Here is a 25,168-nt window from a genome sequence, read left to right as displayed (position 1 = left end):
GGAACTGAGGCACAGAGCAGGGACTCTGAGGTCAGCTAACAGCACAAGTCACGGTGTACCTGGAAGCTGGGTCCCAACTCCCTTCCTGGGGACTGACCCCTCCATCACCTTCTGTTTGCAAGTATGGCATGTGTTCCAGGAGAGCAGAACAGATACAGGTGGCCAGTGGAGCACAGGTATGAAGGATGGTCCCAGAAAAGGCGTGTGATGAGTCAGCAGACCGTTCTGAGGAGGAAAGTCCCCGCACTGACAAAAAGTGGAGGAAAGCCAGGGAGGTCTGTGTGTTGGGGAGAGAATGAGCAAGCTGCACACCGGAGGCACATCATATAGAAACTTAACTTGTAGGAAACTAACTCTTCGTGCTTGGCCGGAAGAACGAGCAAATCAGTCTTAGAAGAAATACAAACAGAATGCTTCTTAGAAGCAAGGGTAGGGAGACTTCGGCTCAATTACCTTCGGCACATCATCAGGAAAGACCAGTCACTGGGAAAGGACATCATGGTTGGTGAAGTGAAAGACCAGTGAAGATGAAGTGGATTCAGTGAGGTTGGTAGATACAATAGCTTCTAGACGAGGCAGGGTTCGGGCTGGATCTGAAAAGCAGTGCGAAGCCATGTTGGGTCCGTGGGCTGCTCCTCCCTCTTCTTCTCCTCCCTTTCTCTTTAATACCTCCCTCCCCTAACACCCTGGCCCACACTGGGCCCTACAGATTTGTCAAGGGAACAAGTAAAAGAAAGGTTCCTGAGCACACAGAAAAAAAAGTCTGACCATTAACCAGCACCGACCCAGGAAGCACGTGCGTGCTCGGGCCTGGTCACTAGGCTGGCAGGGGAGGAGAATACCTGATTTCAGAGGGCACAGAGGCTCTCCACCGTGTCTCTGTGGGTGAAAGAATTTTTACAGTGGACTAAATTTTTGGACTCTCAGGTGGGTCTGTGACTAGTTTAGCTGGCCGTCCACAGGGAGGGGCCTCACCCATGGGCTGCTTTTTCAGCCTTGTTTTCACCGCACTGTTTTAATTGCTGGTTATCAGCTGAAGATGCCTTGAATGGCAGAATGGGCAGAATCGCAAAGGACAGGCCAGGAGAAGAGAGGGATAAAGTGAAAATGTAGTTTATCAGCAGCACACCTGGAAAAAGTCATTTTAGTTGATGTAAAGTCAGTGGTGTGAAGGGACGCATGCGCTTAGGCAGGTCAGCAGAACCCGGTGCCGGCACGAGGGGCACTGATCCAGCTTGCCGCCACGCTGCTGCCGAACCCAGAGTACTGGGGCCATTCTGAGAACTCCTGTGATTTTTGAGGCCAGTGAAGTGCTGTGTTCAGAAGAGAGTAATAAGGAGGCCAGAAGCCACACATGTACCCTGTAACGAGCTCTTGAGGGGTTGAGAATGTTTAGTTTGGAGAAGAGAGAAGACTCAGCTGACGGAACCTAATAGCTGAATTCCCTTCAGAGTGAAAAAGAACTTTGTAACATTTGATGTGGATTGGATGACCTGGGAAAGGTAAGGGACTCCCTACCATTCCTCCCTGCTCTTCAAACAAAGGAGCCCCTCCAGGGGATCCTTGAGGGTGGCCTTGGCAGATAGATAGCAAGCGGCGGGGACAGGACTGGCTGACCAGTTCAATTCATGGGATGAAAAAGAGGGAAGAGTCTGAAATGACCCTGATATTTTATAATTTGGGGATGCAAAGAGAGAGGATCAAGGCTCTCATTTAGGGGACAGGGACAGGAGGGACCGGGGTGAGTCAGGAGGGTGGAGGGTGAATGGTCGAATGACCCCGCCTTCGGACATGTTCCTTTCCGGGCCCCAGTGGGACATGCCATGGCAGTGTCCATCCAGTTGGACGTGAAGAGTGGGGCTATGAGAAGATGGCAAGTTTTTAAATCCTGAAATTCTCAAAAAGCACTTAAGCACCTCCTTCTTATGACTCACTTTGCCACCTTGCCTGACATCTTCCCTCTCCCACCAAGACCCTCAGAGCCTCGACTGGTAGCTTGGTGTTCCCTGGATGAGGACATAGGGACTTGGGAGCAGCAGGGGAGGGGGCGCCCAGCCTAGGATAGCACCAGTCACATCCCCAGCTTGCGGTGCGACCCTGCCCCCCAGGTCCCAGTGCCCCCCAGTGCCGGCTCTCCCCACCCCCCTCTTCCTTGATGTGAAGGCAGATGTGATTCCAGGCTCTACACCTCAGCCTTCCTCGGTCCCACCCCGCAAGCCCTCTGTTCCTCACGCCCCACTGTTTCTCCTCTTCTGCGTCTTGGCACCTGTCTTCTGTTCAAGGTTTTTGTAAATTTTCTCTTTTTTAAATAAACGAATTTGCTTTTTGTTCTAAAACAAACAAACAAACAAAACAAGAAGGGAGGCGGGGCTGGGGTGTACATTTTATGTAGGTGGTAAATAAAACGCCCCCACGTGTCCGTCAGTTTGTCGTACTGTGGGGGCTTGCCTGTTGCTGTGATGCTGGAAGCTTTGCCACCAGTATTCAGATAGCAGCAGGGTCACCCATGGGGGACAGGTTTCAGCTGAGCTTGCTGAAAGTGAAGAGGACTTGAAGCCCTTACTAATGAAGATCAAAGACCACAGCCTTCAGTATGGATTGCACCTCAACATAAAGAAAACAAAAATCCTCACAACCGGACCAATGAGCAACATCATGATAAACAGAGAAAAGATTGAAGTTGTCAAGGATTTCATTTTACTTGGATCCACCATCAACAGCCTTGGAAGCAGCAGTCAAGAAATCAAATGACGCATTGCATTGAGTAAATCTGCTGCAAAGGACCTCTTTCTTTAAAGTGTTGAAAAGCAAAGATGTCACCTTGAAGAGTAGGGTGCGCCTGACCCAAGCCATGGTATTTTCAGTCGCATCATATGCATGTGAAAGCTGGACAATGAATAAGGAAGACCAAAGAAGAATTGACACCTTTGAATTGTGGTGTTGACAAAGAATATTGAATATACCATGGACCGCCAAAAGAATGAATAAATCTGTCTTGGAAGAAGTACAACCAGAATGCTCCTTAGAAGCAAGGATGGCGAGACTGTGCCTTACATACTTAGGAGATGTTGTCAGGAGGGATCAGCCCCTGGAGAAGGACATCATGCTTGGCAAAGTAGAGGGTCAGTGGAAAAGAAGAAGACCCTCAGCGAGGTGGACTGACACAGTGGCTGCAACAATGAGCTCAAGCATAACAACGATTGTAAGGTTGGCTCAGGAGCGGGCAGTGTTTCGTTCTGTTGTTCGTAGGGTCGCTATGAGTCGGAACCGACTCGACGGCACCTAACAACAACAGTGGATAAAACCACAGGTGGAAATGAGTGTGCGAGCAAGCATGTATCAGTGAAATGGCCAAGGGCTGAACTTCAGAGAAGAAAGTTTCAGAGATTAGCAAAGAAGCCAGTGAATGAAGGGGAAGCAAAACTGTCAGAGATTTGAGAAGAGAACCTGGAAAGAGCGTGTCCTGAAATCCAGGGGAGGATGGTGCTTCCAGAACAGGACCAGGAAGGGGCAGAGCATGGAGGACCTGCGTGTGGACTGGAGAAGCTCACGGCCAGTAGCCACATTGTCACTGTCGTAGGGAGAAAATTCTTGGCTAGGAGATAGGTCCAGCCCATGAAAAACCCGTTGCCGTCAAGTCCATTCTGACTTGTAGCAACCCTATAGCACAGAATAGGACTGCTCCATAGGGCTTCCAAGGCTGCAATCTTTACGGAAGAAGATTTTCTTCTGAAGAGCAGCTGCTGGATTCAAACCGCTGACCTTTTGGTTAGCAGCCGAGCACTTAAGCACTGTGCTACCAGGGCTCCTTGTCCAGCCCATAAACCAAAACCAAACCTGTTGCCGTCAAGTCGATTCTGACCCATAGCGACCCTAAGGAAAGAGAGAAAACAGTTCATGCATTCAAGCCTTTAGCAGACTTGCTGCCGGGGCTCAGAGCACCACTGGAATGTTTGTGGCCAGGCCAGGCTCCTTTGTGAGCACAAGCTTCCCTGGGTGCGTCTCATCCTCCGGGATGGGACTCAGACAGCCCCCACTGTGACTTGGACAGGGTCGCAGGTCCCGGAGGCGCTTCAGCTCTGGACTTGTAGCTGTAATTGGTACTGATGCATTTTTCAATTAAGACTGAAGGCAGTCGGTTTGGAATTTAGTCAGTGGGCCTCCAAATTAAACTTGGAAACGTGGTCCTCATGAAAAATCATTTCAGCTTATCAGTAGTTGCCAACATTTACACAACAGTGGTGGTTCTGGCTGTACCCTTGGCTGCATACTGAAGGGAACAGCAAGCTGACTGGAGGAACAAAGTAACGATGTTGTGTTACAGGGAACTTTCTGCAATATGCCAGCGCGACCTACTGGGGTCTCTTTCATCTTGAACAATGCTTGTTTCTTGCAGAGGCGAATTATGCAGCTCGGTCCTTAGTGTTTCGCAATCAATCAGGCCTTTGTTGGAAGTGTTGTGAGTGCCAGCAAAACGGAATTCCTATCATCCCGGGGAGGGAGGCCGCCTGCAAGTCAGACCCCCCCCTCCCCCGCCCTGTGACGGGCCAAGGATGCTTGTCATCCTCTTTGAACTCTCCTACAGTTAAAGCACGGCTGTCCTTTGAGAAGAAACCCAGCGTTTTGTACCAGGGTTTTTGTTCTACAGTTTATCTTGCTTTGGGTAATTTACAAAATACCCACGAAGGAGCAGCTTGCAGGGCTGTTGTGTGGGTGACACGCATAACCAAAGCTGGCTGCCGCCTGGGACGGCAGATGGCAGCCACGCTCCGGAGCTGTCTTTGTGTGGGATCTGCCCAGAGTGCCACATTTGAAAACTTGTTGGGCTCCTCGGAAGTAGACATGCATGTTTGAAAACATCATTTCAGCTTCAGACTGGTCAGAACAGTTAACCTTTAGTAATCATTTGATTCCACATTGAAAAGAAAGAGCAAGAGGAATTGTAAAAGCAGCTTGGGAAAAAAAATTGTAGTATTTTTGAGAGTTCTGTTATTACTGCTGGAAACCCTGGTGGCGTAGTGGTTAAGCGCTACGGCTGTTAACCGAGAGATCGGCAGTTCGAATCCGCCAGGTGCTCCTCGGAAACTCTATGGGGCAGTTCTACTCTGTCCTATAGGGTCGCTATGAGTCGGAATTGACATGAATGCAATGAGTTTGGTTTTTTGGTTCTGTGATATTTGTGTTGCCATCTAGTGGTTAATGTGAAGTATGTTGCAGACTTACTATTTTTGAGTTTACTTTACGGCACTATATTGAATATGAGGAGGCGTGTGAGGTGCCACAGTGGTTAAGAGCTTGGTTGCTAACCAAAAGGTCGGCAGTTCAAATCCACCAGCTGCTCCTTGGAAACTATGGGGCAGTTCTCCTCTGTCCTGTAGGGTCGCTATGAGTCAGAATCAACTTGACGGCAATCGGTTGTTGTTATATGGAACATGAGAGCCCTGGTGGTACAGTGCTTCATTGCTCAGCCACTAACCAAAGGTCAGCAGTTCGAACCCACCAGCCACTTTGCTGACAGAGAAAAATATGACAGTCTGCTTCTGTAAAGATTACAGCCTTGAAAACCCTATGGGTCAGTTCTACTCTGTCCTGTAGGATCACTATGAGTTGGAATTGACTCAATGGCAATGGACTGATGGGCTATACTCTGGACTGCCAGAAGAACCAACAAACCAGTCTTAGCAGAAATACAACCAGGATGCTCCTTAGAAGCAAGCATGGTGAGACTTCGTCTTGTTTACTTTGAACATGTCATCAGGAAAGACCGATCCTTAGAAAAGGCCTTTATGTTTGGTAAAGTAGAGGGCCAGTGAAAAATGAGGGAAACCCTGAGTGAGATGGATTGACACAGTAGCCAAAACAATAGACTCAAACATACCAACGATGACAAAGATGGTGCAGCATTTCCTTCTTACAGACATAAGGTCACCATCAGTCAGAGACAACTCGACAGCACAACAACAGCAACAGCATTGATTCTCGAAGGAGATGGAGCATGAAATAATTGTTGAGGAACCAGTTTGGGTTCGGCCCTTGCCTGAGGAGCTCATTTCAGATAGACAGGGAAACATTTCCAAACAAAACGTTGAGACCTCTGAGAGAGATCTGCTTGGCAGAAGGGGTCTTAACCCGGCCTGAAATGGCAGAGAAGACTTTTAGGAAGCATAACACCTGAGCGGTCTCCTGAGTCCCAGTAACTCAGATGACCAGGAGACAGGGAGGAGGGACGGGGGGGTGGACCGGGAGCCATCTGCAGGCAGCGGGACACTGGAGGCAGGAAATGGACTTGATCTTGTGGGTAATGAAGAGCCAACACACAGTTTTAGTCAGAGAAGTATGTAGGAAGATTTGCTTTTTTGTTCTTTTTTTAAAAATAACTTTCTTTATCTAATTACAAAAATTATACCTACTTATGGTGGGAATTTTCAAAAGAGCGAAGTGGTATTAAGAAGAAAATAAAGTCTCCGAATGTTAACCGCCCCCCCCCCCGCCCCCGAGCTAGCCGTCAATATTTTGAGGAACAGTCTTCGAGTCCCCTCGTTAACGTACGGACGCAGCTATGGGTGAGTGTTTCACTTGTGGATCACGCGGTGGGTGCTTTATGCATCCCCGTTCTTTCCTCGGTTCAACTGTATGCTTGTGGGAACCCACCTGTGTCAGCTGTGCTTGGTGTTGCGTCCAAGTCAACCGTGCAGGTTTGCCCGTAGGGCAGAGCTTACAGGTACCACATTCACCTCTAGGGATGTTTCTGTTTGGTCTCTCCCTTAGTAAAACCTTTATGTGTGTAAGAACGGTAATGTGAGAGGCTTTTCCTGCCAGATACATCTAATACAGGGACCGTACTGCATATACTGTTTTAGAATCAATTTGCTTTTATGGTAGATCAGTTGTGTGGAGGATTTCAGTGTCTTGGTGATTTTGGATATTAGCCACCTCAGAGTGACTTAGATTGATCTACAAAGAAAAAAGGGATTAATCAGGTGAATACCTGTGGTTTTAGACATAGTTTAAATCACCTGTTTGGTTAAGTGTAAACCTAATGAAGAGCCAGAACCTGACAGATCCTGGCTGTTAGCTTTATGCTGTCCCACAGCTGGACACAGTGCCTCAGCTAGCTTTGTGTGTCCCATAGCTGGACACAGTGCCTCAGCTAGCTTTGTGTGCCCCATAGCTGGACACAGTGCCTCAGCTAGCTTTGCGTGCCCCATAGCTGGACACAGTGCCTCAGCTAGCTTTCTGCTGTCCCATAGCTGGACACAGTGCCTCAGCTGGTGACAGAACCAGTCTTCTCAGAATCGAGTAGTTTTGATTGCAATATCTCTGTCTACCGATAAAAGCAACCCCCAGACACCTGTGCTGAGATATGATAGCAGGGTCGTCTTTGTGGGTAGCCTTGCAGAGGCTGAAGATGTGCAGACACTTGGTTTAGGAGTCAGGCAGTCTGGATTTGAGCCATTTATACTAAATGTGTTGTTGTTGTTAGGTGCTGTTGACTGTTCTGACTCATAGTGACCCTATGTAAAACAGCACAAACCACTGCCCAGTTCTGTGCCATCCTCACAATTGTTGCTATGCTTGAGCCCATTGTTGCTTCAGCCACTGTGTCATTCCATCTCGTTGAGGTCATTTTCATTGACCCTCTACTTTACCAAGCGTGATGTCCTTCTCCAGGGACCGGTCCCTCCTGATAACATGTCCAGAGTATGTGAGATGAAGTCTCTCAATCCTTGCTTCCAAGGAGCATTCTGGTTGTACTTCTTCCAGGACAGATTTGTTCATTCTTTTGGCAGTCTGTGGTATATTCAATATTCTTCACCAACACCACAATTCAAATGCGTCAGTTCTTCTTCGGTCTTCCTTATTCATTTTCCAGTTTTCACACGCATATGATGCAATTGAAAATACCATGGGTTGGGTCAGGCGTACCTTAGCCTTCAAGGTGACATCTTTGCTCTTCAACACACTAAAGAGGTCTTTTGCAGCAGATTTGCCCAATGCAGTACGTCATTGGGTTTCTTGACTGCTGCTTCCATGGGTGTTCGTTGTGGATCCAAGTAAAACAAAATCCTTGACAACTTCAATATTTTCTCCATTTATAATGATTTTGATTATTGTCTTAGTTACCTAGTGCTGCTGTGACAGAAATACTGCAAGTGAATGGCTTTAATAAACAAATTTATTCTCTCACAGTTTAGGAGACTAGAAGTCCGAATTTAGGGTGCCAGCTACAGGAGAAGGCTTTCTCTCTCTGTTGGCTCTGGGAGAAGGTCCTTGTCATCAATCTTCCCCTGGTCTAGGAGTTTCTCAGCGCAGGGACCCAAGGTCCAAAGGGCATGCTCCACTCCTGGCTCTTCTTGTTTGGAGGTAATGAGGTGCTCTCCTCTCTGCTCAGTTCTCTTATATCTCAAAAGAGACTGAGCACAATTAAGTGTTCTGGAATTTCCGTTCTTTGCAGTGTTATCCGTAATTTGTTATGATCTACACAGTCGAATGCCTTTGCATAGTCAATAAAACGCAGGTAAACATCTTTCTGATATTCTCTGCTTTCAGCAAAGATCTGTCAGACATCAGCAATGATATCCTCCCTTCCTATCCTCTTCTGAATCAGGCTTGCACTTCTGGCAGTTCCCTGTCAGTGTACTGCTGAAACTCTTCCTGAAGTACTTTTAGCAAAATTTTACTTGTGTGTAATATTAATGATATTCAATAATTGCCACATTGTGTTGGATCATCTTTCTTTGGAATGGGCACAGATATGATACAAAAGAGATTGACTATCATGCCTGTTTTACAGGTGAGAAAACTGAGTCAGAGACAGGATAAGTAGTTTGCTTAGAAACACATACGGGATGAAGCCTGGACTGAACCCAGGCGGTCTAAGTGCCAGGCTTGAGTTCATAACCACCAAGTTTCCACAGATCCTTAGCAGGTGACAGCTACAGTTTTCCAGTACTGTATTCCCAAGGGGGATGAGTGGGGCCTGAGAAAAGCGATGCAGCAAGCAACATCGAGCTGCTCTCCTCTCGTATTTGCCTTTGACCGTGCACTACATGCTTGATTTTACTCAACGGTGACCACCATTACTGAGTGCCAGCTGTGTGGGTGCTTGGCATGTGCTTTGCCCTTTCCCCTCAATCTCATGAATTAGACAGCACCCCTCTCCCCCATTTAATAAACATGGAAACTCATAACAATTCTGTGAATTAGATGGCACCCCTCCTCCACACAATAAGCACGCAAATGAGGCCCAAGCAAGGTTGTAAGACTAGTAAGTGGCAGGACTGGGCTTTGATCACAGGCCTGTGATTTATTTTACATATAGAAAGGCCGTGTTATTTATTCTACATTATACCACCAAAAGACTAATAACAAGCTAGTATTATGTAGTTTCATTATTTGTGTGTTGATTTAAAAAGTTTTAACTACACAGGAAACAGAAAGATCTGCAAGAAAGGCACGTGTTCACTGGCTGAGGTTGTCTTTTCCAAGATCAGCAGCTGTTTTTTTGTGTTTTGCAACACACGACAGGCTTAGAATTGGCAAGGCCAGAGGGATGTTGTGAGGAAGACCCACATATATGAGCAAGGAAACAGGATGGTCAGGAAGACTGGCAGTACCCTTTGCTTGGGATAGGGGGTGGGCCAGAGGAGCCCGCTCCAGGTAGAAGACTCTGTATGGGCCTTGGGTGGGCTAGGGCACGTAGGAGACAGGTGGGCAAGAAATTCAAGGAGTTGACCAAGATTCTCACCCTCAAATCTCTGCTCTGCTGTTTACCGCTGGAGAAACCCTTATTCCCCACCCCTCTGCTTCCGTTAGAGGGACCTGAGCTGGACTGATATCCCTGACCTATCTCCCAGTCCTTCCTCATCTCCCCAGAGGGAGAAGGAGTGACTTGACTGGGCTAGGATTTGGAGAAGGGACTAAGCGCACTCAGCTCTGCCCTTTCCTCTCCTCTCTTCAGATCAGCCATCCAGCACAGAGGGCACACTTTGGCCCATACTACACCCATGTTTGGCCACGAATCTAAAGCCAGGCTCTCAGTTTGGCTTTTTCTTGTTCTGATTCCTCTATTTTCCTTTCAGGTGGTTCTAAAATTCGGCCAGGAAGTAAGGGGTGTGTTATGTATAAAACCAAACCCATTGCCGTCGAGTCGATTCCGACTCATAGCAACCCTATATAAGGTCCCCTATACTTTTAACCCTTGCCAGCTGAAATGCTGAGCAAGTTGCTTAATCCCCCCCACCCCCCAGCCCCGGGCTTGACTACAAAGGGAGGGGTAAAAATGATTAGAAAAAAAAGTAGGCGGGGTTAACATCCAACTCCTACTGAGTCCTTACGACGCGGCAGACATCAGTCTCCATGCTGTGCAGCCGTCATCTCACTTATTCCTCAGAACAACCCCGTGGGGTATTATCCCATTTTACAGATGAGACTGCACTGAGGCTTTAAGAAAGTGCTAGAGGCAACACATTGATAACTACAGGCGATTGGATGTGAAAGTTGGAAACAAAGAAGGATTGGTAGTTGGAAAATACGGCCTTGATGATAAAAACGGTGCCAGAGATCACGTGATAGAGTTTTGCAAGAGCAAAGCACCCACACGGCCGGCACTCAGTAATGGCGGTCACCGTTGAGTAAAACCAAGCATGTTGTGCATGGTCAAAGGCAAATACGAGAAGAGAACAGCTTGATGTTGCTCGCTGGATCGCTTTTCTCAGGCCCCACTCATCCCCCTTGGGAATACAGTACTGGAAAACTGTAGCCGTGATCTGCCAAGAATCTGTGGAAACTTGGTGGTTATGAACTCGAGCCTGGCATTTAGACCGCCTGGGTTCAGTCCAGGCTTTATCCCGTATGTGTCTCTGAGCAAAGTACTTATCCCATCTCTGACTCAGTTTTCTCACCTGTAAAACGGGCATGATAGCATTACCTTTGGGTTGTAGCAATTAGATGAGATAATGCCTGCAGAGCTCTTAAACTACTACCTGGCGCATAGTAAGCTCTCAGTGAAAGTTTATTGTTTTCTTTTAGTGGCATTGAACCTGTTAAGTGGAACTTTGGTCAAAGATTGCAGGTACTTACAAATAGCTAGAGATTGGGCGGGATTTAGTTGTTGGTTCATTTGTGGATTATTACTAGTTTGGTGACAGAAATGTGTACCTCCAAATGACTAAAGATGCTACGGGAAATTGCTAACTGGAAGATTTTAAAAATAACCTTTTATTATAGAAAATTTCAGATGTATACTAAACAGAAGAGTATAAGGAACCCTCAGTACCCACGTATTCGTCTTCAACAGTTATCAGCTCATGACCAGTCCTGTTTCATCTCTTGCCCCCCTCCCTCTGTATCATTTTGGAGCAAACCTCAGACTTTGTATCATTTCATTCGTAAATTGTTCCGGGGACACAATTCAATCCATGACAAACCCCTAATTATGCTGGACTAGCATGGGCTCCCTTAATACTGTTAAATTGAGGAAGTTACTGGTGTTTTCCGGAGCCCTGACAGTGCAGTGGCTAAGAGCTTGGCTGCTAACCAAAAGGTCAGCAGCTGGAATCTACCAGTACTCCTTGGAAACCTACGGGCAGTTCTGCTTTGTCCTCCAGGGTCACTATGAGTCGAAATTGATGACGGCAACAGGTTTGTCTTTAAAAACAAAAAATAAAAGTATAATCATAATACCATTATCACATCTAAATTAAAAAAATTATTGTAATTCCTTAACATTGTGAAGTATTGAGTGGGAGATTTTTACCCAGTGAAGTAATAACACAACCAGCTACCACCACCAACTGCAGCTGAGTAGATTGTCTAACGGAAACCCTGGTGGTGTAGTGGTTAAGTGCTACAGCTGCTAACCAAAGGGTCAGCAGTTCGAATCCGCCAGGCGCTCTTTGGAAACTCTGTGGGGCAGTTCTTTGGTTTTTTGGTTCGATTGTCTAACCCATGGCAACCCCACGTGTGTCAGGTAGAACTGTGCTCCGCAGGATCTTCAGTGACTGATTTTTCAGAAGTAAGTCACCGGGGCTTTCTCCTGAGGTACTCTGGGTGGACTGAAACCTCCAGCCTTTTGGTTAGCAGACAAACAGGTTAACCATTTATACCACCTAGGGGCTAACTTTACAATGCAGACTTCAAAATCGCATGAAACTAGAAAACACCAACACCAAAAAAAAGGGCAAACCTGTTGCTGTCATCAGTTTCGACTCATAGTGACCCTAGAGGACAAAGTAGAACTTCCCGTAGGGTTTCCAAGGAGTGCTGGTGGATTCCAACTGCTGACCTTTTGGTTAGCGGCCAAGCTCTTAGCCACTGTACTGTCAGGGCTCCAGAAAACACCAGTAACTTTCTCAATTTAACAGTATTTAAGGGAGCCCATGCTAGTCCAGCATAATTAGGGGTTTGTCATGGATTGAATTGTGTCCCCCAAAAATGTGTATCAGTTTGACTGGGCCAGGATTCCAGGTATTGTGTGATTTTCCTGTATGTTGTAAATCCTGCCTCTATGATGTTAACGAGGGAGGCTGGGCGGCAGGTGTGTTAGTGAGGCAGGACTCAATCTACAAGATTGGATTGTGTTTTGAGCCAATCTCTTGAGATATAAAAGAGAGAAGTGAACAGAGAGAGTGTGTCCTTTGGACCCTGGGGTTCCTGTGCAGAGAAGCTTCTAGTCTGGGGGAAGATTGATAAGAAGGCTGACAGAGAGAGAGGCTTCCCCTGGAGCTGACGCCCTGAATTTGGACTTTTAGCCTGCTTTACTCTTTGTTGAATCTATCCACTTGTAGTATTTCTGTGACAGCAGCACTAGATGACTAAGACCAGGTTCTAGTCCCCGCTCTTCAGTAATGTCACCCCCTCAGAGCTTTGGTTTCCTTCCTTATCCCCCAAAGCACACCATTTTTAGCCTTTGCTTCTTGTCACTCACCTGGCCCCAGAAAGACCTTATCAGTGACACCCTATCTTCCTCCCAGCACCCTCTTTCCTACCCCCAGTCCCCTGTTTAGTGTTATCAAGGCTGTGAGAAATTCACATTAGTTTTAGATCCTTATAGGACACAGAAGCTGCCGTTTTCCTCTGACTTGTCATCAAACTTGGCCCTTTAGAAGCTAGAGGCAGTTTTCTTAGGTATCTACATATTCCTGCTTTATCAAATAAGTGACTTAAAATTAGCACTGCAGAAAACATTAAAAATCCCAAGCATACAACTGCCCAGCTTCTCTAAAAATGCGAGAAGCATCTCAGAATTGGATGAAATATAATATGCTCCTGTGGCATACCCAGACCCATTGCTGTCAAGTCAGTTCTGACTCATAGCCATCTTTAGGGCAGAGTAGAACTGCCCCATAGGGCTTCTAAAGTTACAATCTGTATGGAAGCCACATCCTTCTTCTGCAGAGTGGCTGGTGGGTTCAAACTGCGAACCTTTCAGTTAGCATCCCAGCACTTAACCACTGTGCCACCAAGGCTCCTTGCTGCTTTAGCAGTAATCTCAAAAATAGGATGAAGCCCAACACAGTAAACAGGTCAGAGTTTGGCCAAGAATCGTTATAAAGACGGTGGTGGTCCCGTGACCAAATTGTCAAAACATTCTTTAAAAAGATAACCTGAGTTGCTCTCCAAAGCTTGAATTGAAACTAAACCCTGAAGTCACCTTTAACCTAAGTAACAGTTTCGCCAAAAGAGTAAAGATTGTCACCCTTGAGTATTGCATTACTTTAAAAAAAAAAAAATTGTCTAAGACCAAAGGGTCAACAGGTATGTAAAGCATAGATGGGAAGGGGAGGGGACAGAGAGATTAAGTCAGTGGAGGTAAAAGAACAAGGACAAAAACAGCGAGAACGTTGACACCATGGAAGGAATGTAACCAGTGTCACCGATCACTATGTTTAGAAACTGAAATGGGAGTGGGTTTTGCTTTTCACCAAAAATATAATTTGGGGAAAAAAAAAAAAGAAGAGAACCCTATTGTGTAATGCTGTTTGGGGACTTAAGTGTGCCTATTAAATAACTCTAAGATCTGTTGACTTTTTCCTTTGCTGTCAGTTTAGGATTTTTTTCGTGTGCGCGTAACTTTAGGATTCTAATAGAAATTCCAGCATTGTCAAATGCCTAAGAGAAGCCCTAATGCTCCTTCACTTCTTTTCGTTCTTGTTTCCTGCATTGTGCTCGCGTTAAGTCGTAAGTTGTACTGACGTTATTATTGAGTCAGTAATTACTTAACACCTCTTATCAAGAATTTCATTTAATCCTGAACAAGCCACACTCTGTTTTAATAAAGTTCGTTCTATAGAAATTGGCCATTACAGAGCATATGAAATTGGAGTCGCATTTGTTATCTTTTAACTGAAACCTCTTTTAGCTATTTTGTATTTTTAGAGACCTGTGAGACCTCTTTCCCCAGGCACTCACCCCCATAGCCTATGCCACCTGGTGGAGTAGAACAAGCTAGAGAAAACCAGGTGAGGGGAGGTGGGCAGCGGAATCTAGATTCCTTTGGACCTTCTTTAACTTCTTACGGAAAATGGAAGATTTTATGACTCCTAAAAAAAAGAAAAAGCTGTTATGGATATTAAGGCTCTAAATTAGGTATATTAGTTTCCTGTTGCTGTTGTAATAAATTATACCAAATTTAGTGGCTTAAAAACAACACAAATTTACTACCTTCTGATTCTGTAAGTCAGAAATCTGAAATGGGTGTCCCTGAGCTAAAACCAAGGCGTCGGCAGGGCTGTGTTCTAGAGGCTCTCGGGGAGAATCCGTTTCCTTGGAGAAGGAGGGTCAGCGAAAAAGAGGAAGACCCTCAGTGGGATGGATTGCCACAGTCACTGCAACAGTGGGCTTAAGCATAGCAATGACCATGGGGTGGCGCAGGATGGGGCGCTGTTTCCTTCTGCTGTACGTAGGGTCAGTATGAGTCAGAACCAACTTGATGGCCCCCGACGACAGCAACAGAGTTGCCTGCATTCCTTAGCTTCTTTCCTCCATCTTCAAAGCCAGCAACTCTGGATTGCATCTTTTTCGTGCCACATCACTCTGGCTCTCTCTTCTGCCTTCCTCTTCCACATTTAAGGAGCCCTGTCACAAAAAAAAAAAAAAAATTTTTTTTTGATGGCGTAGTAGTTAAGTACTACGGCTGCTAACCAAGAGGTTGGGAGTTCAAATCCACCAGGCGCTCCTTGGAAACTCTATGGGGCAGTTCTACTCTGTCGTATAGGGTCGCTCTGAGTCAGCATCGACTCGACGGCAGTGGGTTTGGTTTGGTTTATGATTACATTAGAAGCCCTTGTGCAGTGGTTAAGCGCTTGGCTGCTAACCTAAAGGTCGGCAGTTCGAACCCACCAGCCACTCTGCAGGAGAAAGATGCAGCAGTCTGCTTCCATAAAGATTACAGCCTTGAAAACCTTATGGGACCGTTCTAGCCTGCCCTATAGGGCCTCTGTGAGTCAGATTTGACAGCAACAGGTTATGATTGCGTTGGGCCTACCTGGGTACTCCGGGATACTTTTCCTGTTCTAAGGTCAGCTGGTGAGCAACCTCCATTCCATCCGCTACCTTTGCCACGCCACATAACATATTCACAGGCTGCGGGGATTAGGATTTGGACTCTTTTCACACAGGGTGGGCGGGGTGATCGTTAGTCTGCCTACCATAGTGTAGGTATTGACTTTTCGGGGATTATCCAGTACCTGTTGTGTTTGTTCAACATTTAGCAAGTTTTGGGGGTACCAGGAACTGTGCCTGACAAGACAGAGTGAGTACTGTCTGTTCTCTAGAAGCTCATGGTCCAGGGAGGGGAAAGCCATCCATGAACTTGTCGTGTGGCCGTCACAGAGGAACAGATGCTGAAAGAGAGGAAGAGTTTATGAGGGACAGGCACTGGGTGGGCTTAGGAGTACGGGGTGGGCATGGGGAGGAAAAGGGGATGAGTGACCTGGCTCTTGAGAGAAGAGGTATTTGTCACAGACAGAATGGTGGGAGGGGGAGAACCACGTGGGTGTGCAAGGGATGGGCAGCCCTGTGACACAGAACCTGGAGTCTGGGGGGGAACGTGGTAGGGGCTGAGCCCGGAGGCGACTTTCAGGGCTGAATTGTGAAGGGCTTTGGGTGCTCTTTTGTGGAATTTGGACTTAAGCCTGTTGGCTGGGCCCTGAGGCACCACGTCAGCCACCCATCGGCAAATCCAGCCCACAGGAGCTCTTCTTTTGCCTGCATCGTATTTTGAAAGCAGAAGTTACCACCGCCAAGTAAACTCTGCCACTCCCACCGGCCCCCTCGTTTGTACTGTTTGGCCCCTACAGGCAGTTGAGTTTTTACCCTTGGTAGGCAGAGGTTTGGAAACCCTGGTGGCGCAGTGGTTATGTGCTATGGCTGCTAACCAAGGGTCGGCAGTTCGAATCCACCAGGCGCTCCTTGGAAACTCCATGGGGCAGTTCTACTCTGTCCTATAGGGTCGCTATGAGTCGGAATCGACTCGACGGCACTGTGTTTGGTTTTCGGTTTTTAGGCAGAGGTTGGGATGAGGGGATGGAAACCATTGAACGTTTGAACACAGCAGAGTGACATGATGAAATCTTGTACATAATACATTGAACACTTCGCTTATACATCTCTTAAATGTTTTTTCTGCAACAGACTTAAAAGTCAGATATCATAATGTGCCTTTAAATAGAAAACAGGACTAGAACTGTGAGAAGACAGTTGTGGTGTCCTAGAAAACATGCTGAATTTGAACTCAGTCCAGGGTTTGGATGTGAGCTCTGCCGTGTACTAAATGTGTAACTTGGGACAAGTCTTGTAGCTTCTGTGAGGTTCCCATTCCTAGCTGGTTCATGAGAATAGCGACATCAGTGCCCACACAGGACTGTTGGGAAGGTAAAGACGTGTTGTAAGTGAAAGTACCAAACTGTGGCGGGATAGAACAGATGCTCAGTAAATGCTTGTTATTTGTTAAAGAAATAAATGTCATGGTCATACTTAATTTTTTCTGTGAGTCATGCTTTTAATATACAGTATTTCTTTGAACCTTATTTATTATTAGTCTAGACTATGTGAGAAGTCTAACTGAACTCCTACTGACCTATCTGCAGACACTGAATGTGTCTTTTGTGATAAATACTGTTTTGTATTTATACATATGCTCATTCTACAGTATTTATTGGTCACTTGCTTCATGCTGTGCTTGGAGCTCCGAGGAAAGCAGCACAGCCCCTCCTTGCATATAGTTCAGACCTCACTGACGAAGAAGCGTGGATCTAAAGAGTTAGGCCACACTACGTGGCGCTATGTAATTGAGTGCCAGGTGGGTGGTATAGAGCTGTTCTTTTAAGTTCAGAGTAAAGTGAAAATTAGCTGGCGTTGGCCTTGGGAGAAAAACCTTCATGACGAAGATGAAAGTTCCCCAGGCCTTTCAAAGCTGGGGCTGCACACGTTCAGAGGAAGTACAGAGAGCGTCGCAGGAAACCAGCGTGAGCAGTGGTGGAGGACGGAGCGGGCCACTTGACAAGTCACTCATTCTCTCCTTCTGGAAACACTTTTGCCCCTGTTGACGATGATCCTGCGTTTTTTTCTACCTCTCATTTTCCTTCAAGCTCTTCTCTGGCCTACTTTTTACTAATTTGAACCCCTAGCTCCACGCACACAGGTAGAGTAGGTTATTATTGTACTAGAAATCAGCCGTTACAAATATAATCCTTTGTGCACTTTTTGTTTTTTTTTTATGGAAATAGGCCATAGGGAAGATGGCGATGTGTGTATAGGGATACATTATTACCCTCCACCTTTTCTTTAACTCTGCTGCTCTGTGGGGTCCTATTTATAAACCTGATAGCTCCAGCTTTAGAATTTACCCCTTTAACACGCTTGGAAGAAGGACTGTGTTTGTTTGGACATAATTGTTACATAGTAACTGTGACATTTTAGATACAAGAGACATGTTGTTATTGCTGTTAGGTGCCCTGGAGTTGGTTCCAACTCATAGCCACCTTGTGTACAGCAGAACGAAATACTGCCTGGTCCTTCACCATCCTTACAGTTGTTGTTATGCTTGAGCCCATTGTTGCAGCCTCTGTGTCAATCCGTCTTGTTGAGCATCTCCCTCTTTTTTGGTGACCCTGTACTTTACAAGCATGATGTCCTTCTCCAGGAACTGGTCCAAAGTATGTGAGATGAAGTCTTACTATCCTTGCTTCCAAGAAGCACTCTGGCTTTATTTCTTCCAAGACAGACTTGTTCATTCTTCTGGCAGTCCATGGTATAGTCAGGATTCTTCGCAAATGCCAAAATTCAAAAGCATCAATTCTTCTTCAGTCTTCCTTATTCAATGTCCAGCTTTCTCACGCCTATGAGGTGACTGAAAATATCATGGCTTGGATTGGGTGCACCTTGTCCTCAAAGTGGCATCTTTGCTTTTCAACACTTGAAAGAGGTCTTTTGTGGCAGATTTGTCTAGTGCAATACATCATTTCATTTCTTGACTGCTGCTTCCATGGGTGTTGATTGTGGATCCAATAAAATGAAATCCTTGACAACTTCAGTATTATCTCTGTTTATCATGGTGTTGCTTATCGGTCCAGTTGTGAGGATTTTTCTTTTCTTTGTTCTTATGTATTGAATTGTGTCCTGCCAAAATCTGTTATCAACTTGGCTAGGCCATGATTCCCAGTATTGTGTGGTTGTCTGCCATTTTGTGATCTGATGTGATTATCCTCTGTGTTGTAAATCCTAACCTCTATGGTGTTAATGAGGCAGGATTAGAGGCAGTGGTGTTAATGAGGCAGACCTCGATCTACAGGATTAGGTCGTATCTTGAGTCGGTCTCTTTTGAGATATAAAGGAGAGAAGCAAACACAGAGGAGAGGAACCTCACGCCACCAAGAAAGAAGTGCTAGGAGTGGGGCATGTCCTTTGAACCCAGTGTCCCTACACTGAGAAGGTCCTAGACCAGGGGAAGATTGATGACAAGAACCTTCCCCAAGAACCTACAGAGAGAGAAAGCATTCTCCAGCAGCTGGCACCCTGAATTCGGATGCTAGCCTCCCTAGACTATGAGAGAAATAAATTTTTGTTTGTTAAAGCCACCCACTTATGGTATTTCTGTTATAGCAGCGCGAGATAACTAAGACATTTTTGTTGAGGTGTAATCTATACTGAAGGCTGTATAGTCTTTGATCTTCAGAAGTGCTTCAAGTCCTCTTTGCTTTCAGCAAGCAAGCTTGTGTCATCTACATATTGCAGATTGTTGATGAGTCTTCCTCCAATCCTTCATGTAGCCCAGCTTCTCAGATTGTTTGCTCAGCACAGAAATTGAATAAGTATGATGAAAGGACACAACCCTGATGCATACCTTTCCTGACTTTAAACCATGCAATATCCTCATGTTCTGCCTCTTGGTCTATATATAGTTTCCTCATGAACATAATGAGTGTTCCGGAATTCCCATTCTTCATGATGTTATCCATAATTTGTTGCGATCCACACATTCAGATACCTCTGTACAGTCAGTAAAACACAGGTAAATATTCTTCTGTGTTCTCTGCTTTCCGCTAAGAACCATCTGACGTCAGCAAGGATATCCCTCATTCCACATCCTCTTCTGAATCTGACTTGAATTTCTGGCAGTTGCCTGTCCATGCATTTATAAGAGACATAAGAAGGGGAATTAGCTTTTATTGAGCACTGGTGTGTCGTTCCTACTACTACTACTACTACTACTACTGCTACTGCTACTGCTACTACTACTACTACTACCCACTGCCATCAAGTCAATTCCGACTCACAGCGACCCTATAGAACAGAGCAGAACTGCCCCATGGGGTTTCCAAGGATCGCCTAGGGGATTCGAACTTCTGACTTTTTGGTTAGCAGCCATAGCTCTTAACCACTATGGCACCAGGGTTTCCATGTTGTTCCTAGATGTGCATTTTTTTCATTTAATCTCTAAGTTCCTTGGAGATCATCTCTCCATGACATCATACCCAAAAGCCCATTGCCATTGAGTAGATTCTGACGTACAACGGCCCTATAGGGCAGAGTCAAACTGCCTGATGGGGTTTCCAAGGCTGAAATCTTAGGAGCAGCCTGCCACACCTTTCTCCTCCCAAGCAGCTAGTGGATTTGCACCACCAGCTTTTTGGTTAGTAGCCAAGCCCTTAACCCCTGCGCCACCATGGCTCATTTTCTTAAAATCATCCTAGACCAAAAACCCAGTGCCGTCAAGTCGATTCTGACTCATAGCAACCCTATGGGACAGAGTAGAACTGCCCCATAGAGTTTCCAAGGAGCGCGTGGCGGATTCGAACTGCCTACCCTTTGGTTAGCAGCCGTAGCACTTAACCACTATGCCACCAGGGTTTCCTTTAAAATCATAGATCACAGCAATTAGTGGTAGAAAGAACTCTCCTTAAGAAATAAGACCCAGGAATGTGGAATGAATTTCCCAAAATCACCCAAGAAATTAGTGACTTTCGGAGGATCTGAAAACTAGGTTGCCCAGTTTGAACCTTTAAAATCTTTCTGCAGCCCACATTTCATTCTCTATTAATTTAAAATTTATTGTGAGTGTAAAATATCTGTCTATCTATATCTCTTTGTAAACTGTTTGCTTTCTCTTAATTTTAGATCTCACACATTGGCAAACTGAGAGATTTTCTTCTGGAACACAGGAAAGATTACATTAATGCTTATAGGTAAGTGCTTTTTTTTTTAAACCACTTGTGTGTTCTGTTCCATCCCTGTATTCCTTTGGAGCTTTTTGTTGTCCCCACTTTCTGCTTACCGACAGAGTTGTGATGGGGTGATCCACTTGACAGTGGAAGGACATCCACAAAGCAGAAAGGAGCTCCCAGGGCAGGTGGGCTCTGCCCTGCCCCAGGTGCTGCCAGCCGTGATGTGTCAACGGCCGTATCTTCTAGCATACTCCCATTATCTCCTGTCCAGTGAAACTCCTTAACGTGTATTAAAGCTGGGGACACGTGTATTGTGTCACCTGAACCTGTGGAGATACAAGGTTTCCGGTGCTCTGCTAAGGCTATTTTTGCCCCTGTCTCACTGTCCCAGCCTTTGACCCCAGGCCTTGCTGTTTTGTGATGTTCCCCTGAGCACACTTTGGCTCCTCACCCTTTTGTCTCTGGGTCACGCCATCCTTACCAGTTCCCATTCCCAGTCCTGATGGGCGTCTCCTTCTTTTGTCCTCTCCCGGGCGTCTGACACTGGCTGGAGACTGGTACATGAAGGAGCCCTGGTGCAGCAATGACTAAGTGCTAACCGAGAGGTCCATGGTTCAAACCTACTGGCCACGCCACTGAGAGAAAGGTGTGGCAGTCTGCTTCCATAAAGATTTACAGCCTTGGAAACCCTGTGGGGCAGTTCTACTCTGTCCCAAAGGGTTGCTGTGAGTCAGAACTGACTCGACGGCAATGGGTTTGGTTTTTTATTTTTTGGCTTAGAGACAAGTATAAGCCTACCCTGGGTTGGTCTTCATTTTGTAGGACAGCTTTTGATGACACCTTTTATTCATCCCTAATGTCACTCACGGTCACATTCCTCATGGTGACGAGGCCCAGTCTCTACTCAGTGGCTGTAGTCTTTTTAAAACATCAGTCAGATTATGTCACTGCTGTCATTGACAAGGAAACATGCCTCCAGTAACATCCCCTTGCAGTTAGCATTCCCACACCAGCCTTCACACCTCGGCCTCATCACACACCGCTGACCCCGCCACCTTTCCTCACCTCATCTCAGGCCCCAGCTCCCCGTGCACCAGGCTTCCTGCTGTAGCGCTCCAGCCACGCCAGCCGTCCTTGACCGTGCCTCACGCTTCCCTTCAGAGTCCACACACGTGCCCTTCTCCTTCCTGTCCCCGGGGAGCTCTCTTTTTCAAACTGAAAGCTTAGTTCACTTCAGAGAGGCCTTCCCTGATGGCTTTTTAGAAGTAGATCTTCATAAAATAGTGGTTTTTGGTTTGTTCTGCATCTGGTATATTTCCTTCATAGCATTAATCATAATTTGTAATCATTTATGACACTGTGCCATCAGGGCTCTAATAATAATCACAGTTTGTTATTTTTTGTCACCAGGCTGTAAATTTCATGAAATTAGGGCCTAGTCTGTTTGTTTGCTCTTGTATCCATAGTGCCTGTCACGGATTGAATTATGTCCCCCCAAAAATGTGCATATCCACTTAGTTGGGCCATGACTCCCAGTGTTGTGTGGTTGTCCTCCATTTTGTGATTTTGGTTTTATGTTAAGAGGATTAGAGTGGGATTGTAACACCACCCTTACTCGGGTCACCTCCCTGATGCAAGGTAAAGGGTGTTTCCCTGGGGTGTAGCCTGCACCACCTTTTATCTCTCAAGAGATAAAAAGAAAGGGAAGCAAGCAGAGAGTTGGGGACCTCATACCACCAATAAAGAAGCACTGGGAGCAGAGCGCATCCTTTAGACCCGGGGTTCCTGCACAGAGAAGCCCCTAGTTTCGGGGAAGATTGACAAGAAAGATCTTTCTCCAGAGCTGACACAGAGAAAAAACCTTCCCCTGGAGCTGACATCCTGAATTTGGACTTCTAGCCAACTTTACTGTGAGAAAATAAACTTCTCTTTGATAAAGCCATACACTTGTATTTCTGTTATAGCAGCACTAGATGCCCAAGACAGTGCCTGACCCATATTTGGCACTTAGTAAATATTTGTTAAATGAATAAATGAGTGAGTAAGTGGATGAACCAATGAATAAAAGATCCCCTTACAGTCCTAAAGTCCACGAGTAGCCCAGTGGTTTTCAAGCAGGGATGATTTTGCCCCCCAGGGGATGTTTATTTGGCAATGTCTGAAGACATTTTTGTTTCTTATGACTTGGGGAGGTGCCGCTACTGGCATCTAGTGGGCAGAGGCCAGGGATGCTGCCAAACATCCTACAGTGGATAGGATAGTGCCCACAACAAAGAGCTGTTGTTAGGTGCCATGCGGTGAGTTCTGACTCATAGCGACCCTATGTACCATAGAACAAAACACTGCCCATCCTGTGCCATCCTCACAATCATTATGCTTGAGCCCATTGTTGCAGCCACCATGACATCCATCTTGTTAAGAGTCTTCCTCTTTTTCACTAACCCTCTACCAAGCATGATGTCCTTCTCCAGGGACTGTTCCCTCCTGATAACATGTCCAAAGTATGTGAGATGAAGTCTCAATATCCTTGCTTCTAATGGGCAAAGAATTATCCAGTCTTAAATCTCTGTAGTACTGAGGTTGAGAAGCCCTGCTCTAGCCTAACCCCCTCTCTGATGACTAATGACACGGCATACTTTAGTGCTTTTTCTCAGCTCTCCTCCCTCTTCGCAACAGCATTTGACGCTATTGACCACCACAAGGTTTTCTAAATTCCCTGCTCCCTGGACCTCCATGACAGTACTTCCTGCTTGTCTGACCACTCCTTTTTGCCTCTTTGCCCTTAATCTGTTCCATAAGAACATACCTACCTGTCTATCCTGAGTGCATATTCCATTTTAGGCACTCTGATAAGCACTCACCAACATCTTATCTCACTTGAGCCTCACGACAGCCCTATGAGGGCAGCCCTGTTCTTGAGCCTGTTTTGTAGGAAGGAAACGGAAGCATAGAGATGAAATAACCTGCTGAGAATCACACAGCTGGTGAGCTGCTGAGCCAGAGTCTACTTGTATCTCCTTGTAACCTAGGCCATCTGACCCCACAGTCTATGCTCTTCTCCACCACACCTTCCTGCCACTTCTGTGGCTATGCCTGTCACCACTGTGCACATAATTCCTAAATGCACGTCTCAAACACAGGCACCTCCAGTCCCACACTGCCTCTGTTCTACCCACCAACACACCTGAGCAGCACTGCCGACATGTGTCAGTTCTGTTCGCTTCCCTCCATTCCCTCTGGAGTGCCCTAGTGCGGTGCTTCTTTGCTATTTGCTACGTGAACTATTTGGTCTGTGCTCCTCGTCCCTGCCTCTGCCCTGTCTGTCTGGAAGACACAGCACGAGTCAGCAGCAGCAGCAGCACAGATATGGTCAAATCCCTGCTTATCGCCCATGGAATGTGGTCTGTCTCCTTCACGGGTAAGCAAGACTTCACTAACCTCACCCACTTGTCCACTCATCTGCTCCCTTTCACGTTCCCCATAGCTGCGTTCAGAGGAACATTTATTCTCCCTGGTGCCTTGACTCATGCAGTTGGCCATGCCTGGTGCATGTTCACATGCTGCCATGCTGAAAGACCCTGTTCTCAGCACCACCGTCTCTGTAAGGCTGTAAGGACGGTGTGGGGCAGTGTCTGCCCTTCTCTAACCCCACCGGGGGAGAAGAACCAAGATCAACAGCCCAAGGCTGGACGCCGTGAGGTGGAGGTCAGACACGCCTCCTCTCTCCGCTGTCTTTACTACTCTACTTCTCTGCTGCGTTCAGCAATTCATTGCAATGACCACACAGAACTTACAGACCATACTGGTGATTCTGGGGTTTATTAGGGAAATAACAGGTACAGTTCAGCCCCAGTAACACTCGGGATACAGTTCTTCTATCAGGACAGCCTCTTCCCAGCTGTGCTCACAGGCACACCTCTCCCTGGCTCTAGGTGTCTCCCCAAAGGCACTCAGCTTTCTCTCTGTGGGCCAGGAAGCCCATTGCCTGTCTCCTGCTGCTGGTCTCTCTAGCCAGCAGCTTCGAGGTTACAGATTTCTATTTCTCTCTTTTTTTTCTCTCTCTCTCTCTCCTCCTCTCTGCCTGGAATTGGCCCTCTTTTAAGGCAAAACTGAGCGTCCCCTTCGTGGGCTACAATTACCTTATCACACAGTTCCACCCAATCATCTGGGTGGGAGTTACAAGACCATGGCTAGAAAGGCCACACAAATGTAATCAATCACATCACAAAAGCCTCTGTGGCCCTGTTTTCCTATCTGAAAGTGACCTCTCCTGCCTCTGAATTCCAACAGGTGCTTTTCTGTGCCTTTCCTGTGGTACTTCTCACATGTGCCTTGTAGAAGAGGTGTTTGTTCATTACCTCTTCCACTAACTTTCTTGAAATGAGAAACTATATCTCACTCATCTCTGCATGTTCCACAGTGCAAGAACTGACCAAATGATTCATTCTTTAATCAATTGATTGATTTAGCAAGTATTTATTGAGTGCCAACTATGTGCTAAG

General features: G+C 46.3%; 1 protein-coding gene across 4 annotated transcripts in view; it reads left to right on the top strand.

The window, feature by feature from the left end:
• STX18 (syntaxin 18) overlaps window positions 1–25,168 on the top strand; it is a 143,657-nt gene that overhangs the window by 64,711 nt on the left and 53,778 nt on the right. For all 4 annotated transcript variants that reach the window (XM_049886514.1, XM_049886513.1, XM_049886515.1 and 1 more), the window contains exon 2: window positions 20,620–20,687. In XM_049886514.1, coding sequence (XP_049742471.1) covers window positions 20,620–20,687 — 68 coding nt within the window. The remainder of the gene's footprint in view (window positions 1–20,619; window positions 20,688–25,168) is intronic.

The sequence above is a fragment of the Elephas maximus genome, chromosome 5, assembly GCF_024166365.1.
Source record: "Elephas maximus indicus isolate mEleMax1 chromosome 5, mEleMax1 primary haplotype, whole genome shotgun sequence".
Taxonomy (NCBI): domain Eukaryota; kingdom Metazoa; phylum Chordata; class Mammalia; order Proboscidea; family Elephantidae; genus Elephas; species Elephas maximus.
This window is presented reverse-complemented; position numbering and strand designations above follow the sequence as displayed.